Source organism: Anolis carolinensis, chromosome 4 (genome assembly GCF_035594765.1).
Source record: "Anolis carolinensis isolate JA03-04 chromosome 4, rAnoCar3.1.pri, whole genome shotgun sequence".
Lineage (NCBI taxonomy): Eukaryota > Metazoa > Chordata > Lepidosauria > Squamata > Dactyloidae > Anolis > Anolis carolinensis.
Genome location: NC_085844.1, coordinates 44,840,058 through 44,857,139, shown reverse-complemented (window position 1 = coordinate 44,857,139; position 17,082 = coordinate 44,840,058). Strand labels below are relative to the sequence as shown.

Here is a 17,082-nt window from a genome sequence, read left to right as displayed (position 1 = left end):
TGTGTTCTGTAATCCACTCTGAGTCCCCTCGGGGAGATAGAGAGGAATATAAATAAAGTATAAAATTAAAATAAAAGTAAAGTAATGTATACTCAATTTTAGACCTGGGAGTTGTGTTACAAAGAATTATTGGGGGCATTTTCAGCCTAAAGATAACTGTTTTTCAACCTACATATTAGCCCTGAAAATGAAAAATAGGTTACTTTGCTTAAAAAAATGGACCAGATGAAATTCTCTCCCATTCACAGATTTATGAAAAAAACTTCCCATTGGTTTGGACACATGGTGTCCCACGAATCTCATTAAAATCAGCAGGAATTTAATGACTGAGTATCATTTGTAAATAGAAGAGAAACCAATATGTCTTTGCAGGGTCTCTGTGTATAAATGTTAATACCTACTGTTATAAGCTAAGGATTAGAAGACTTTCTATGCTCTTCTTTTATAACCACTCATCTAGTCAATAATTTGGAGGAAGGGGTGAGTAAAAAAAAAAAAGAGAGATGTCACTGCAAAGGAATGCAATGAACATGACATAGTTTATCAAAATTCATAATGCATTATTTAATAGAGACAGGCTGCTACATATGTACTATTTTCTGGCAAGATAAGTGGCAAAAATACATAATACAATAAGAAAATATTTTCTGGTTATATGTCTCCTATCTGTGAAGTTTTATTCTGATCGCTAAGCAAAGGTATAAAAGAACCACAGATTCCAGGTGAAATGAAACAAGGATCTGATCAACTGTGTTTAATATTCCAAAAGGAATATAATGGACATTTTCTCCTGGAATCAACAGCTGTTAATAGATAACATGAATAAAATGAATCTACAGAACAGTTTCAGTGATTTGATACCAGTTCAAATATCATGGCTTTATAGAATCATAGCCAAAAGAGACCACATTAGCCATCCAGTTTAACCCCCTTCCATGCAGGAATACACCATCAAGAGACTTCAGAGACATAGCCATCCAGCCTCTCTTTTAAAGCCTTCAGAAAAGGAGGCTTCACCACACTCCAGAGCAGTGTATCTCACTATCAAACACCTCTTACTTTAAGGCTGCACAGTCAGCCCTCCATATTTGCAGATTTGACTTTTGTGGATTTGATTATTCACAGATTTGGTTAAAATGTTCTATGAATTTCTTGGCCCTTCTGTATGACTTCTGTTTAACTCTGCCAAAACTGAACACAATGTCATGCTGAAGGACCTAGCAATTTTTAGGGAAACAAGCTATCACAGAACAAAATAGCATTTTTAATTCATGGTTTTTCAACTTTTGCAAGGGTCCTGGGCTCAGAACTCTAGCAAAATGTGGAGGGCAGCCTGTAATTCATATGAAAAACAACATAACTGTTTTAATAGCTCTGAATTGTATCACCAAGGGAAAATCACATCAGAAGCTTCACAGATATGCATTACTGCATGTAGAAAAGGATTCTTGGCTTCTCTACATATATTAAACCATTTCTGAACTAGAATAAATAGACATCAAATGTCCAAGAGTCTCTTGGTTTGTTAATGAAATAGAGACACTCAAACATAAAAGTAGTCCTTGCTTCAGACATTTATGCCCAAGCTGATCATGCTTAGTAGGGTTCCAACTAGAGTGGATGAACCTGTCTATTTTAGTCCATCTTGCCCTTTTACAAACTTCCAAAATAAGCTGTGGTAACAGAACATGACAACAAAGCAGGGGCCACCTAATAACATCCTGTTAGTGACATATATATGCAGAACTGGAAGTGGTACCTGGATATGCAACTATTGCAGTTGTAGCAAATGGCTCCATCAGGTAACATTTCCTCTTATTTGTTTCCTGGCTGGTCTCTCCTCCCCACAACCATTCAATAGAAACAGGGAGATGTGGGGAGGGAATGAAAAGCAGCCAGGAGATAATCTGCTCCAATCCAGTAGCCAATACCATCTGCAAGAAGTGCAATGCAGGATCTTGGCATGCGTGTGCGTATGTGTGTATATGTGTGTGCATGTGTAAATGAACAGAAAAAAATACTTTAGAATTCACCAAAGAGAGGAACCCCACTATGTTATGTCCCATGGTATTCTAGAGAAAAGTAAATGTCAGGAAGACTTGGAAACCTTATGGCATTTAAGTTTATTTACAAATATACACATTGAACATGGATCGAAGCTCAAACATTTCAAACTGCTTAAACATTACACCAGAATTCATTATTCTGTATTCTTATCTAAGATTCAGTTTTGACTGTTCCTTCTTTGAAATATAGTCTCTTTTCATCATTCCTATTCACCAGTTTTTTACTTTCTGTTGCTTCCTTTTTGCAACTCCAGTTATGGAGAGCTTTCATGATATTCCAAGCTATTTGCATTTTCAAGACATTCACTGGTGATATAGCCAGCAATCATTTTAAGGAAACGTGTACCTAATAAATTGGATATCAACTATTAAGGAAAATGTATCAGTCCTTTTAGCTCTGTTAGATCTCTCCTTCAACAATACACTTGCACTGACACATATATTTTGACAATCATGAAAGAAAATCATGCTAACTATTACATATGCTCAGATAGATACAGAAGACCCAATAAAGAAAAATAACTGACTTATGAATGCTATGATATAATCATCTTCAGTTACATTACAACAAATTTTGATGTAGCTGGTTGAGGATTTGTGAAAAAAAGTTACCAATCTAATTAAATATATTTCTATAGTTTAATATTTATTATTCTGTATTATTGGGGGAGAGGTATAAACAATAGTATAAACTAAAACGATCACAAGACAGGTCATTCATCTCCTTTACAATCAGAGTGGAGTAAGAATTGAAATAAGCTTGAAGTTGATAAGAATTCTATGGATTAGTGTGCTCCTCTTAAGTTTGGCATGTAGAATTAGACAAAGAGTAAAAATGAAATATTGTATTTTTCAATAAAAAATCTAACTTCAGGAATATTGGAAACATCTTGGCTATTATTAAGCATTATGTAAAAAAACTGGCATACTACATTTCATTACTGGTTTTATCTGCTGGTTTTTTTTAATTATTTTGCTGTCTTAAAACAAAACAAAAACATATTCCAGGATACATTTTCTATTCTCATGTAATATATTCCTCAGTTTCCAGGTCTTGTTTTTGCTTTAGGCTGTTCCAAAGAAAATAAAAAACTTCAAACGATTAGTATTAATACAGGAACTGGGGAAAATCAGCTGATTATTAAAAACAGAATCTAGGGCGGTATAAATGCCCACAATGCACACATGTATGTCTTCCTCTTCAAATGGCAGTCTCCATTGCCAAGGAGACAACACCTACCTTACCATCCCCAAGCTTAAAAAATGGCAGCATAGCATGATAAAATGCACTTGAATTGTTTTTGTGTGCTGAATATCTTTATCTATCTTGATATGCATATCTACATTATATTGTATGTGTCTGTCTTGTGGCAGTTGCACTGTTCTCTACTCCAAAACCCAATTCTTCAACAGTTATAAAAATTTAGACTGTTTATGTGAAGCCTTAATAACTATTCCAACTGGAAATTCATCTTCCCAGAAGCAGTGAGTGGCCCTCTAGATGTTGATGGACTGCAATTCCCATGATCTCTTGCCATTGTCTGTACTAGGTAGGGCTGATGGGCATTGCAAGCCAACACCTGGAAGCCCATGAGTTGCCTACATGTGTGTTGAAGGACTTTTGAACCCACTGAAGGCTGGCTTTGAAGTGGTCAAGAGTTTTTCAATTACATCTAACATATTAACACCTAACCATTAATGGAGAAAGTTGTAATACAGCTAACATGGGAAACTGCCTTTACCAAGCGACACCAAGCTTTGAAGTGGGTACATATTCTGCATAGGAATTTTTGGTATTTTCAGCCAGACATTTTCCATATCCCTGCCTAAAGATGCCCAGGATTGAACGTCAAGTCTTTTGCAAGCAAAGCAAGTAATCTACCACAGAACTCTGGACCTTTACTCTAAATTACTCAAGATATGGACCCTTCTCCTTCATACATGCTCTGTCTAGGAATGAAATCTTAAATTTCAATAAAATAACCATCCCACATCCAAACTGAAAATTGTCCCCTTAGGCCAAGAAACTGGACACAAACAGAAAAATATTATAGATTCTACTAGATCCTGAGTTATATTTAATCTCCAAATAAAACAAGTTTCTTATCTAGTTCTGTTCTATACTATCTTAGCTATGAAATGGAGAATGGATTGCAGAGCAAATGACGTAGTGTCTCTCTTTTAAAGAAACTATCATTTCCCTTTCCTGTGCTCCTTTCCTGTGTTTATTACAGTTTCTGGTACTGCCTTAACATTGTAATCTCCAATGTTCAAAGTTGGGCAGTGAAGAAAAGGCCCCTGATTCAACTTCTTTAGCATCAATATTTGAGCATCTGCGAGAGAGAAAGGACTCGAATATACTCTTCCCTTTCACCACTGATCATCATTACTCAAACATTAGTGTTGAACGCATTGGCTCCAGCTTCAGCCATGTGGAACAATGTCCCCCAGCTTCTGAACAAGGCGCTCTACCCACATTTAGATGAAAGGATTCACCAAACTAACTTACTGGCATATTGATAGTCATTTTTTATATTACATCTTGCAAATGAAAATATTTGAGTAACATTCAAGATTCAATTACAATGGCATATTTAAAATTCTATTATAAAACAATCCTCCAGTTTTCCTCCACATACAATGACAAAGGGAAATCAAATGTTCCTCTAGATTTGTGATAAATTCACATTTAGATAAATATACATTTATCAAAATCTAATTATGTTAACAAATATATATCCAAGTTAGGATGGCCAAGTGGCCTATTTTGCAGGTTACAGTTTTTTGTCCGAAAGCTGACTCCTTCCTTTGTGTCCAGCTTAAATAAGAGATAGCAAGGACTTCAAAATGGCCCATTAGCAGTTAGCATCCAGGAAGCAGGATGTGAAGAAAAATCCTTTGTGAATTCTAATTTAAATAAAACCTTTTTTAAAAAACAGCTACATAATAACTTGTAATTTATTCTCCCTTCATAGACTGGCACAGTGTGGACTGGTATAGGATGTATAAAGCAACATGAGAAGTACACATGTGTTGAAGTGTGAAATCAATCAAGAACAGGACTATGAGATGATTGTATTTTCAATACCTCCCAAATTCAGTATTTAAGAAGCCTTGACCTACCCCATACTTATGAGCAATTGTATGTGTGTCTTTTCCCTATCAACCCCCACCCACTCCCAAATAATTGGAAAGAGAAGGGAAGAGATTCTTTTCTTATCATATCTAGAAATTCCTCTTTCAGGGGGCCCATCCAGACAGGCCTATATCCCGGGACCTGTCTGGGTTTTTCTGGAAGCATCCAAACGATGCCTCGCATAAAAACGAAGTAATTCGGAACAAACCAGGGTTTTCATGGTTTGTTCCAAATTAATTAAATACCTGGTAAGATCCAGATCTTGAGGTAAGATCCAGGACTTACCAGGTCTGAACCCTGTGTGGCTTGGACCCAGGGACTGCATTACGCGATTCCCGAACCCAATCCACACAGCCATCTCAATTCTTTGGGCTCCTGGAACCTGAAATAATGAGAAGACACACACCCCTCCCCCAAACCCCCAAATTTCCCCCCAAAATTAAATAAAATGTACATGGCTACCATAACTTTGCTACTTGTTCCCTTCTGGCACAAGGAAATGATGCACTAGGAGAGGGAGGACAAGTAGAAAAATCCCTCCTTGCCCCCTTCCACATCTCCTGGTGCGTCATTTCCTTGCACCAGGAGGGCATGAGGAGCAAACTTATGGCCACCAGGTATGTTTTATTTAATTGTTATTGAAAAATTGGGGGGCTTTGAGTGGCTGTATGCCATCAGGATGGCATGAAGCCACACACACAGGAAAACTCAGGATTTGGGGGGGGGGGAGTAGGGAAGGGAATCCATGCTAAAGCGGGGGGTTTTAACCTGCTTTTCATGGATTTTGGTGCTGTCTGGAAGCGTCCAAATTTTTTCAGGTTTATCATTTAAGGCTGTCTGTCATAATTTTCAGAATCATGGTACTTCTCTTAGTCCCAACATGATTACAAGCACGGTCTGGCCCAAGGAGGCCAGAAGTGCCCCTGCTCTGTTGTCCTTCCAGTGGCAGGCTAAAAACTTGTTATTCAAACTTTTAAAACAGAATTTTTTGAAGGACATGCTATGGTGTCTTGCCTTGATCTAGTAAAGTTGTTTTTAATAGCTACTTATTTATTTATATAGCATTTTACTTTTTGTTTTAATACTGTATAAATTCAATTTCATTGTAATATTTTTCTTTTATGCATTTTACTTCTATTGCTTTTTAAAGGTGAGTTTCTTTATGTCTGAATTCTGAGAAAAAAGTGGGGCAAAAATAAATATTATAATAACACCGACTTATCTAAGACAATAAACATGCCTTTATTTGGATACCCTCCAAATGGAAGAGCTTCTCTAGTGGAATATGTTGCCATGGAGTGTGGAGAAGTTTCTTTCTACGGACATTTTCAAGCAAAAGCTCGATGGCCATTTGTCCAAAGTACTTTGATTGACATATTGCAGGGGTTAGACTGGATGGCCCTTGTAATCTCTTCCAGTTCTATGATTCTATCATTTTCATTTGACAGGGCCAAAATGAAAACAAAATTACAGCTATATTTTAAGATTTCCAATGATAGTATGAACCTTAGGAATATGCAACCAGGACTATTCAGGATTAGGACTCAAGTCAAAATGGATTGGCTTTGAAGGGGTTCCAGCCAAAGGAGGCCACTTTCAGATGTAATATAAATACTATCAGGTATTTTATAGGAACAAAGAAGTATGTCAGTTTTTTGACTTCCACATCTCAATTTTCTAAAATTCACTTTTTTCTATTCTATAAATGAAGACATTCTAAACTTTTGTTAAATTCTTCACACAAAAAACCCCCAAAATTCTTAATCAGTCATAGCCTCAACAAAATATATTGTTTTGCTCTAGGGTTTTAATGTTCTAAATATTACATATGTTTAATGTCTTAGCCTAAATCTAGTTGCAAGTCTCAACTAGAGCACAGTTACAGTAACTGAATAATAAGTCAACACATACATTCCATTATGCCATTGAATGTAATATATGGTATTTACTCGAATCTAATGCTCACCCTTTTAAACTAAATTATCTTCCCAAAATTAGGGGGCACATTAGATGCACATAATATGGTAAATACATTTTGGGTTTTAGGGTTTTGAAAATTGAGGTGTGCATTAGATTCAATGGTGCATTAGACTCAAGTAAATATGGGTAATAGTCATGGGACTTAACTTTTGAAACACCTCTTTACAATGGCTATTTAAAAAATTAGAATTTGTATCTTGTTGCTCCACTGCTGGAACAAGCTTTATTCTTAGAAAAATAAGCTACTCTCACAACTTTTCTTCCATTCATAGTTAGTATATTTAACCAGAAATCAGAAATTTAACCAGAAGTGTACAGAAATCAGTTGAATTTGGCCAAATACCTTTTTCATTATTGTGAAGAAAAATATTTCAAGATATTATTATTTTAAGATCAGCAAAGATAGTACTTTTTAATTTATTGAGAAAGAATAGAATTATTTCTCTAATAATATATTATCATTTGTGAGTAAATGATTAATATTGTACAACACACCATTAATTTATACATTTTTACTTACAATATTTCAGGGACAAAAAGAAGACAAGAGCATTCAAACGTTGCCATGGAAAAAACTGGGTAAACCTAATGTGTAGTGTGTTCATAGTAATCATCATCTCACCAAACATACTATGAGCTGACTACAGCTACAGAGCAGTGCTGTGCAAAACCTGAATGTCATAAGCAATAAAAAGTTAGGAGTAGCAAGTTGAAAGTTTTAATGTGTTTTCTTCTTGTAATATAAAGTTCATTCCCAGAATTTCACTGGACCATGTGGACAGACCAACTGTCACAGCTGTCTATCAAGTTTGAATTAGATGGAAGCAGACAAAGCAGGCTTTGTGGGGAAACTGAAGCAGCAGCCTCAAACATTTCCATTTCTCATCCAAGGGCACTGTGGGCGCATTGTCTTCTGCTTTCTGAAAAGAGAATGGAACAATTATGTTACTGAAATTCCACAGTGAGTCTGAAAGACTGTTTATGTCCAGGCAGGGAGACAGTGAAAACTGAAAGGAGTTTCATGACAGCAGGGGTAGAAGTTTCAGGATATATTCTCCAATGGTATGATGGATCTGACTCTTCCCTCTCGTGGTGGCGTAAATCAGAAGAAAAATCCACAAACGGTAATGGGGTGGAACTCGTAGGTACAACTCTCTGTTATGCCTGACATTTTTGTAGAATTGCTCCATTCTATGGACTGTGGGTTTTTATTACCTTCCATCAATTTGTGTGTCCTCTTTCCAAGAGTAAATCCAAAGTCTACTTTCATAGAAAAACAGAAAAGTGAAGCACTAACATTTTCAATGGGATATAGATCTGTAGACATTTCCGCAACTATGTTATTGAAGGGATCCACTGTTTAAAAGTACACCACTCAGTTTCCCTTCTGGACAAAAAAGAAAAGAGCTAACAAAAACATGAGCCCAGCTCTGCAATGTTCCCACTGAATACCAAGCCCTCAGTTCCTTCCTTCTATGCAGGCCCCATGCCTCCTTAAGGAAATGAGCAATAACTCCCAAGAGGTGAAAAAATAGACACCCAGACACCCTTGGCAATGTGCCATGTCAACATTAGGTGCTATAGATTACATCAGTCTGTTTTACTAATCACTTCCTTTCCTGATATTATTTGACTGCCAAGAATATTGTAGCTTGGTATATAATCACATAATAACAAATACACACTGTACTATGTGTGGCCTTCTTAGATACTGTGTCTGCCCTTCACACACCTATCTGCAATCTTAAACTCGGATTGACTTATTTCTGAATAGAACTGCATGAAAATGGAATGAGGAAATATAGCTGAATTATTTTTTATTATTGATATTCCTGTTGCTGTTAAATTGACATTAATAAACACTGAAAGGTATCCAACATGATACAAGTTTATACAATTTCAGTTTTGCCTAATGGTAATAATAATAAGACTTTATTCAGTCCTATCTTCCCTAGAGGAGTGCCTTGTATCCCAGTCTGCAAAAAAGGCAGGGTAGAAATCCAATAGATAGATAGATAGATAGATATTCTGCTTTCCTCTCTTTTCTTTGAACACCTGATACACTTCATGTTGAAAATTCCTTTAATCAGTTTCCACAATAATATGAGTACTGCTCCTATAGGGGCTCATTGCTTTGCCTTTATTTTGTGCGTAATTTTGCTAGCCAGGAGAAGCTGGTTCTCAAGGAGTGAGTCTTTACATTTCTTGACATTATCAAGATAGCATTTCTTCCCTGTTTATTCTAGGCTTCTTGTATACATCAAAAATAGTTTATGACATATTAATCCAATCAAGATGACATCTAACAATGTATTAATTTAATTAACTATTTAGAGTCTTGAGTTCTTCCAGATGGGACAGAAGCACAATGAGCTAAAACTGATTATCTTTCTATTTAGAAATGCGGGTATTATTCCTTTAAAAAAAACTTGAAAGCATTTTCAGGTGCTATCTTGATTTTTGCTTTCAGAACCAATGTTTTTTTTTTAATTTGCTTCAAATATCTTTATTAGAATATGCTTAATCAAGTATTCATTTCTGCTGCATGATACCCAAAAGAATAGTAAAGATTGCAAAAAGACTACAGAGTCCAGGATCCTCACAATGAGGCATCTGGGAATTCAAGAGTTTTTCAGACTTGCACTGTCCCACTGCTTCTCCCTGAATGATGCTGCAATGCTTGTTTGGAATATTGGGCGTATCTAGACCCCACGTTTTTATCTAGATCTTTATGAAAAACAATTTGATAACAACAGCAAGGGGAGTGGAGAGAATCCTATTTGCTGTCCCTGTATAGCAGTAGAAAAAGCAACAACAGCAACAACAATAATGAGTTGCTGTGAGTTTTCCAGGCTGAATGGCCAAACTCAGAGCAACCCAGTGAATCCGGCCATGAAAACCTTCGTCAACACATTCAACAATAACAACATCATTTTTTGGGCTCAAAGCAGGACACAACATAGTTAAACACATCTACAAAATCACATATTAAAATAGTTGAAATGCAACCATAAAAGCATATATTAAAACCTACACATATTAAAATACTGAAGACAAAAGTTAAAACACAATAAACACAGAATGTGATAAACACAGAACATGATTTAAAAGTCATAGACTGGGTTGGCCTGCCAGAAAAGATAGGTCTTCAGTTGTGTACTAAATTCTGACAGCTCATTTAGCTGTTGATTCTCTTCTAGGAATTCATTCCGCAGTCTTATGGCAACCGATGACAATGTCCTCTGGGTGATGGTTGCCAGTCAGGTTCTGGCTGATTGAAGAAAGTCCCCCCCCCCCCCGAGTGTCCTAAAGGGAGGATTGTGGAGGAGAAAGTGATCCTGTAGGTAGCCTGGGCCCAAACCATGTAGGGCTTTAAAGGTCAAAAACAACACTTCGTACTTTGCACAAAAACTAATTGGCAACCAGTGGAGTGACTTTAGTATAGGGGTGATATGCTCACTCCTAGATGTTTTTGTAATGAGTCTGGCTGCTGGGTTTTGAACTAATTGGAGTTTTCAAACTTGGTACAAAGGTAGCCCAATGTAAAATGCATTGCAGAAGGTTACCAGCATAAGCACTACCACCCTCCAGTTTTAGGAAGGGGCGCAGCTGATGTATCAATTGAAGCTGGTAGTAAATATTCCTGACCATTGCATCCACCAGGGATGACCTTACAAGAGATGGATCCTCGAGTACTCTCAAGCTGCAAACACAATCTTTCAGGGGGAGTATAACCCTATCCAAAACTGAATGATACACTTCCATGCCGAGGTTAGTACCTTTGATGGCAAGCACCTCTGTTTTGTCTGGATTTGGTTTCAATTTGTTTTTTCCTCATCCAGCCCATTACCTCTTTCAGGCATTAACTCATGCTATACTTAACTAAAGTACTGACCCAAAATGCATAAAATGTCCCCTATTTTGGGGGATGAAAGGCTGATGAGGGTTTGATAGCAACAGATATCAATGCCCAAGATGTGGTGGATTCAATCTTCTGCCCTGTCATACAGCAGACAGTTGGCATCACAAGGCATTGTTCAACATGGGTATTTGGCTTAATTCAGACAAACTGGTGGCTGTCATAAACATTTATTATCAAATCATGAACTAGAGGATTCTGCAATGGTAATGATTATAATGGATATAAGTTGCATCCTTCATCAGAATATAAGCTACATTCCATGAAGACATCACCCTATTGGAGTTGGAAACTAAAGGACCCTTAATAGTATTCTTCATACAATGACAGGATTATTTGTATCATGGCTAGGCAATTGACCAGGTAATGCTGCCAAAGAAAGTTAGTGCTGATTTCAGAAACAGCATGATACCAAGTTCTTAGAAAATATGCAAAGCCAAGTACGCCCTAAGAAAACAGAAATATGTCAATTAATTTGGGCTATGAATGCAAGTTTCATGTTAAAAGCAAACACCCTGAAACATTGCTGTTATAACAGCATTTGCCAAAATCTTTCTTAGGGCAAGCACGTACCTTCTCATCCACAATTAGCACTAAACTAATTAACACTGATCTTCAGTATATTTGTGAACAGTAACTCCTTTCTTTTTTTTTTGCTAGTCCCAAGTGTGATGTAAGAGTGATTGAGTAGCTAATTACTCTGTAATTGAATTTACACATTATATATTTGTTCAAGTGACTACTTGTTTGGGGGAAAAAACCTAAATGAAAATAGGTTATCCTGGCAAACACACATATGCTGTATTAAAAAATATATATAAAATATAACTATAAAATGTTTTAAAATATGTTCAGAGTATTTGTTATAGGTTTATTGAGCATGAGATGATATAGGCCCAAATCCAATTTCTAGTTCCAGCTGGAGTAAACCCATTGAATTGAGTGCATGATAAATATGTCATCTTTCTTAAAGTTAAATGTTTACATACCAATTTAAAACTAATATTTTAGCAAATGGTAAGCCTTTCATCATTTAAAAAATTCAGATAATGTATCCCAAGAACTAGTTGTTCATTAATTATCTATATTAATACCTCACTCCACATAAACAATTAAATCATTGTAATAAAATTGTGACTCTCATTTACATCTGATTATGTATGTATAGTATTATATGCCATATTATTCCATGGATACATTTTAATATAGTATTTATTCATTTGGATTAGGATTGGGACAATCTAAATTAACATTGTCACTCATCTGTTAAAGACACTGAATCAGTTATAGTAAACTCATCTAACCTACCATAATGAATTGCTTGTGTACATAAACAGGAAAGGGTGAAAACTATGCATGCATCTCAAATCTTTTGAACAAAAATAATATATGAAGAATACAAAAATAGTCATGGTCCATGTGATTTGGATCAGCCTAATTTACTTAAGTGTTGGCTCAAGGTTATCAGGCATATCCATTATGTATTTATTTACTTATTTACAGTATTTATATTCCGCCCTTCTCACCCCAAAGGGGACTCAGGGCGGATCACATTATAACACACATAGGGCAAACATTCAATGCCCATAAACACATCAAACAGAGACTGAGAGACACACGCAGAGGCAAGTTAACGTTCTTCTGAGGGGATGTTCGATTCTGGCCACAGGGGGGAGCAGCTGCTTCATCATCCACACTGACGGCACTTCCTCATTCCAGGTCGTAAATTAGTTAATCTTGCCTCCCCACTTTATAAGTGGTACCTTATCTCCTACTTGATAGATGCAACTATCTTTCGGGTTGCTAGGTCAGCAACGAGCAGGGGCTATTTTTTATTTATTTTTTAATTGATGGGTGCTCACCCCGCCACGGGCTGGCCTCGAACTCATGACCTCATGGTCAGAGTGATTTAAGGCAGCTGCTCAACAGCTGCGCCACAGCCCGGCCCCTAATTCATATCCATGAATTAATGAAGTCACTAGCTGAAAAACCCAGCTATTTCTGTGAAAACCGAGAAAACTGAGGAGCTACTCAGTGCCAGATACTACTTAAGACAAATGGTTTGAAGGTCTATATGGAAGTACTTTGTTCTATTTTAGATCAGCCCACAAAAGGAAACCAAGAGGCTATTCATAAATAAATCCCAAAGTATCTAGTGAATATGTTTAGGGAAGCACTATCATGCCCCCCAGTTCCACCTGAATGAGATAGATTGGAATAACACTCTGGTCTGAAATATGGTTTGGAACCTATGCTATGTCTCAGAGTAAAAACTGGGTAGCAGCAATGAGATCAACAGTGATGATGGAATGGACTGAGTGTCTTCTTGTGTCTCTACTTTTTTTGGTAAAGACTTTTCTGTTTAGACGGGCATTTGATGATCGACTATACAATGCCTATCCCACTAAAATAATGTCCTGGATATTGCTAATTGTTGTATGGAATGTATAAAATTACTAAATCAGGGACTATTTTACCTGTTATGGAAATGATAATGACACACATTATAGAATATAGTTGTTTATATAATTGCTTAACTATAGGCTCATAGAATTAATAGGCAGACAACTATTGATTCCTTTGTCAGTGCAGAATAAGTTAACTGGCATCTATAAGCAATAACTATCTGCAAAGGCAATTCTTTCTATGAGCAAACAGCTTTCACCAAATAAAGTTTCTCCAAATGTTTCACCAGGTAAGCATCCTGGTGTCCTCCAGATAATCGTATATAACTCTCATAATATGTAATTTCTGACCATATCTACTAGGTATGATGGGGGTAGTTAAAAGCATCTGAAGAACATTAAGTTGCTTATGTCTGGTTCAGCTGAAATCCACTTAGTTGCAGTTTCTGCTCATTGGTACTGATCCTGCCCATTCTGAGGAAACAATGGGTCTACATAACAGTCATTCTGATCAGATCTCCATAATCTTATCTTTTCTAAACTAAACTGCCTAGCTCTTTCAATAATTCTATATAGAACCGAGTTTCCAGATCCTTAGCCAATTTGAAATCTTCTATGGACAATCTCAAATTTGGCAACTATCTTCTTGAAGTATGATGGCCAGAACTGAACACAGTTTTGTAAATATTGTATGATTACTAGGCCTGTGCTATCAATGAAAAAAATGTTTCAATATTCATTACTAAATTAGGTGAGGGGAAAGGAATTGTTTATACAGTATTTCCAAAATTGGGCAGGGACCATATTGTAACTATAACAAAGTAACTACTTTTTTGTTAAGTAATTGTGCCAGAGGCTAAAATTCAGGGGCTCCTTTCTCCCTTGTTGATAGAGCTATTGGCATGAAACTTTCTACAATTATAGAACAAATTTACCACTGTTGCCTATCAAATTTCAGAATATTTCACTCATCGACTGATTTTGGGGAAAATTTTGAAGTTTTTACAAACAACATTTTTTTTAAACTACAAGAGCTACATCCTTGAATTTTCTATACAATACATAAGTTTCAGAATGATTTGCATATTTTTGGGAATTTTTTAAGGTTTTTTCAAAAGCCACACCTATCTCCTTGACACACAACACAACATAAACCCCAGAACTTCATATTCAGGGATTTCCTCCCAATCCAGGACAGATTTGCTTACTAGTATCAGTCAGTCCTCTTTGCAGATTCAATAATTAATTGAAACTCTGGCTACAGATGGACATTGGGGATGCGAGCAGAATTCTGGGAAATGTAGTTTAGGGCAGGGCCTTTTGAATTCTCTGCTACAGAGGCCATTGCCTTCCCAAACTACATTTCACAGAATTCTGTGTTCTCTCAGTGTCCTTCAGAGCTCACTCAGCTCCTTTAAACAGGAATGGCAACCTTTTTGGCTTTGCCTCACTTGCTTGTGCTGAAAATGAAACTGACTTTGGGAGGCTTCCAAGGTTTACAGAATTCAAATGAAAAGTATTGGATGAGTGTTTGATTTTTAGGTTTTTGCGTGGGTCCTCCCCCCCCCATTTCATATATATAAATCTTATAAATCAGATATGACAAATGAATTACAAACGAAGTTTTGCATACCCCTAATGATTACCATGCAACAGAGCAAACACTCTTATTCCTTGTGTGCTTGACACAACATAACTGCAGCTGTATTTTAAATGAATTACATATGTAATATGGTTATTAATCCCCTATATAGTGTCAAATCTTATTCATAGCTGCTGAAAGAATAAGGTTAAAGGAAGTCAAATTTCTTATTACCTTCATTAAGGCAAACGAGAAATAAAAGTAAACATTCTTCATCAAACTACAAATCTACATATAATAGCATAAAACCTACTTTCATCCCAACTAAAGTAGACTCAGTAAATCAATGGAGATTGGGTTAATTAACACTTATGTAAGTTTCATTGACTTAATGAATCTGTTTTAATTGAGTTTTGCAGTTGGATTCAGTGGATTTACTCTAGTTCTATTGATTTCTTTGATATAATGACTATTTCATTTGAGACCAGGAGTTCGATACAATCCTCATATTAGTTTTTAACTGAAATATCATAGCTTTCCATTGCAAACCCCCCCCCCCCCCAAAGAAGCCACTGTATCTCTATGCACATTAAACTAAAGTCAGCACAGAATTTCCATTTTACAGTATTCAGTTTTTAAAACTTACCTAGGTTATGATTACTTCCATTATCTTTCTCTGCTACTGGAAGGCAGCCCTTATGATTCTGTCACTAAGTGGTTGTGTTGGTCTAAAGTTATCTCCTAATATTCCATCACAGCTGTCTAGGAGTTCTGTCCCTTTAACATGCGTCCTCAGTCTTCGAAACTCTTCTATCTAATAAGTCAAGGAAATAATTATTTGAACACATTAGCCAATGCTCTTATTGTCAGAAAACAATTTTACTAAGTACTAGGCAACTTGAAGTCACATGTATACATATGTATACCTGATGCCGCTGGAGGTGAGACCCTCTTAACAATTTGTTGCTTTAGGTAAAGAACAAGATGGTTTCATCTTCATTTCATTTATAATATTTGACTGGACTGGTAATTGAATGTTCCTTTATTGTCTATGGGACAGTATCCTTCATGTCAGTTGCATGAGGAAGGCTTACTTATAGAACTAGTGTAATGCAATGGTTTGAGCATTGGACTAGAACTCAGGAGACCAGTGTTTGAATCCCAGTCAACCATGTAAACCCACTGGGCGAACTTGGACAAATGACACTCTCTTAGACTCAGAAGAAGACAAATGCAAATCCCCCTGAACAAATCTTGCCAAGAAAACTACATGAACCTCAGGGTTGTGATAAAATCACAAATGACTTGAAGGCTCACATCAACAAAATCAAATGTAGAGAAATTAAATGATGCCAATGCCTATATAAACCAGCCCTCATCTTCTAGAATCCCCTACATCTGAAGAGGACATGTAATTCAAAGTTCTGTGTTTCCATCAAATTCAATATACATTTTGGATCAAATATTAGATGACAATGGCCACTTAAATTAAGAGATCATCTTTCAATCTTTTATAGTAAATTGGTGTTAGGCCATCTGGGCCCGGTGCTTTATTGGGATCTAATTTCCTTATAGCAATATCGATTTCTTTCTGTGATATGTCCTTGTTTAGCATCTCTCTTTGATCATCTGTTAGTCTTTGTATCTTTTGTCTCCCTAAGTATAGCATAACTTCTTCTCTATTTATATGATCGGTTTTATATAGGTTTCCAAAATATTTGCTAAATTGGTCCATAATCTCTTTCTCTGATGTATATACTTTGGTTCCGTCTTTTATCTGGATTGTAGCAAGAGTAATTTATCACTGTCAAAACTGTGAGTCTCAGCAACCTTAGGTTGTCAGTTCCCATGGATATAGACCAGATCAAGGGGCTGTTAAGAATCCTCTGACTAGATTAACCACACAATGTAAAAATGTTACTGTTGTGTTACACTCACATGGAGTCTGGGAAATGTAGATTCCTACAGTAATTTTTACAAGCTTTGCTAAATTA

At 36.3% G+C, this 17,082-nt stretch overlaps 1 protein-coding gene across 1 annotated transcript in view; it reads right to left on the bottom strand.

Annotated features, from left to right (window-relative positions):
• Positions 1-2,104: 2,104 nt before the first annotated feature.
• Positions 2,105-17,082, bottom strand: part of ca8 (carbonic anhydrase 8) — a 65,764-nt gene continuing 50,786 nt past the window's right edge. The window contains exons 8-9 of the mRNA XM_003219582.4: positions 15,735-15,902; positions 2,105-8,102 (exon numbers count right to left, since the gene is read on the bottom strand). Coding sequence (XP_003219630.1) covers positions 15,768-15,902 — 135 coding nt within the window. The 3' untranslated portion in view covers positions 2,105-8,102; positions 15,735-15,767. The remainder of the gene's footprint in view (positions 8,103-15,734; positions 15,903-17,082) is intronic.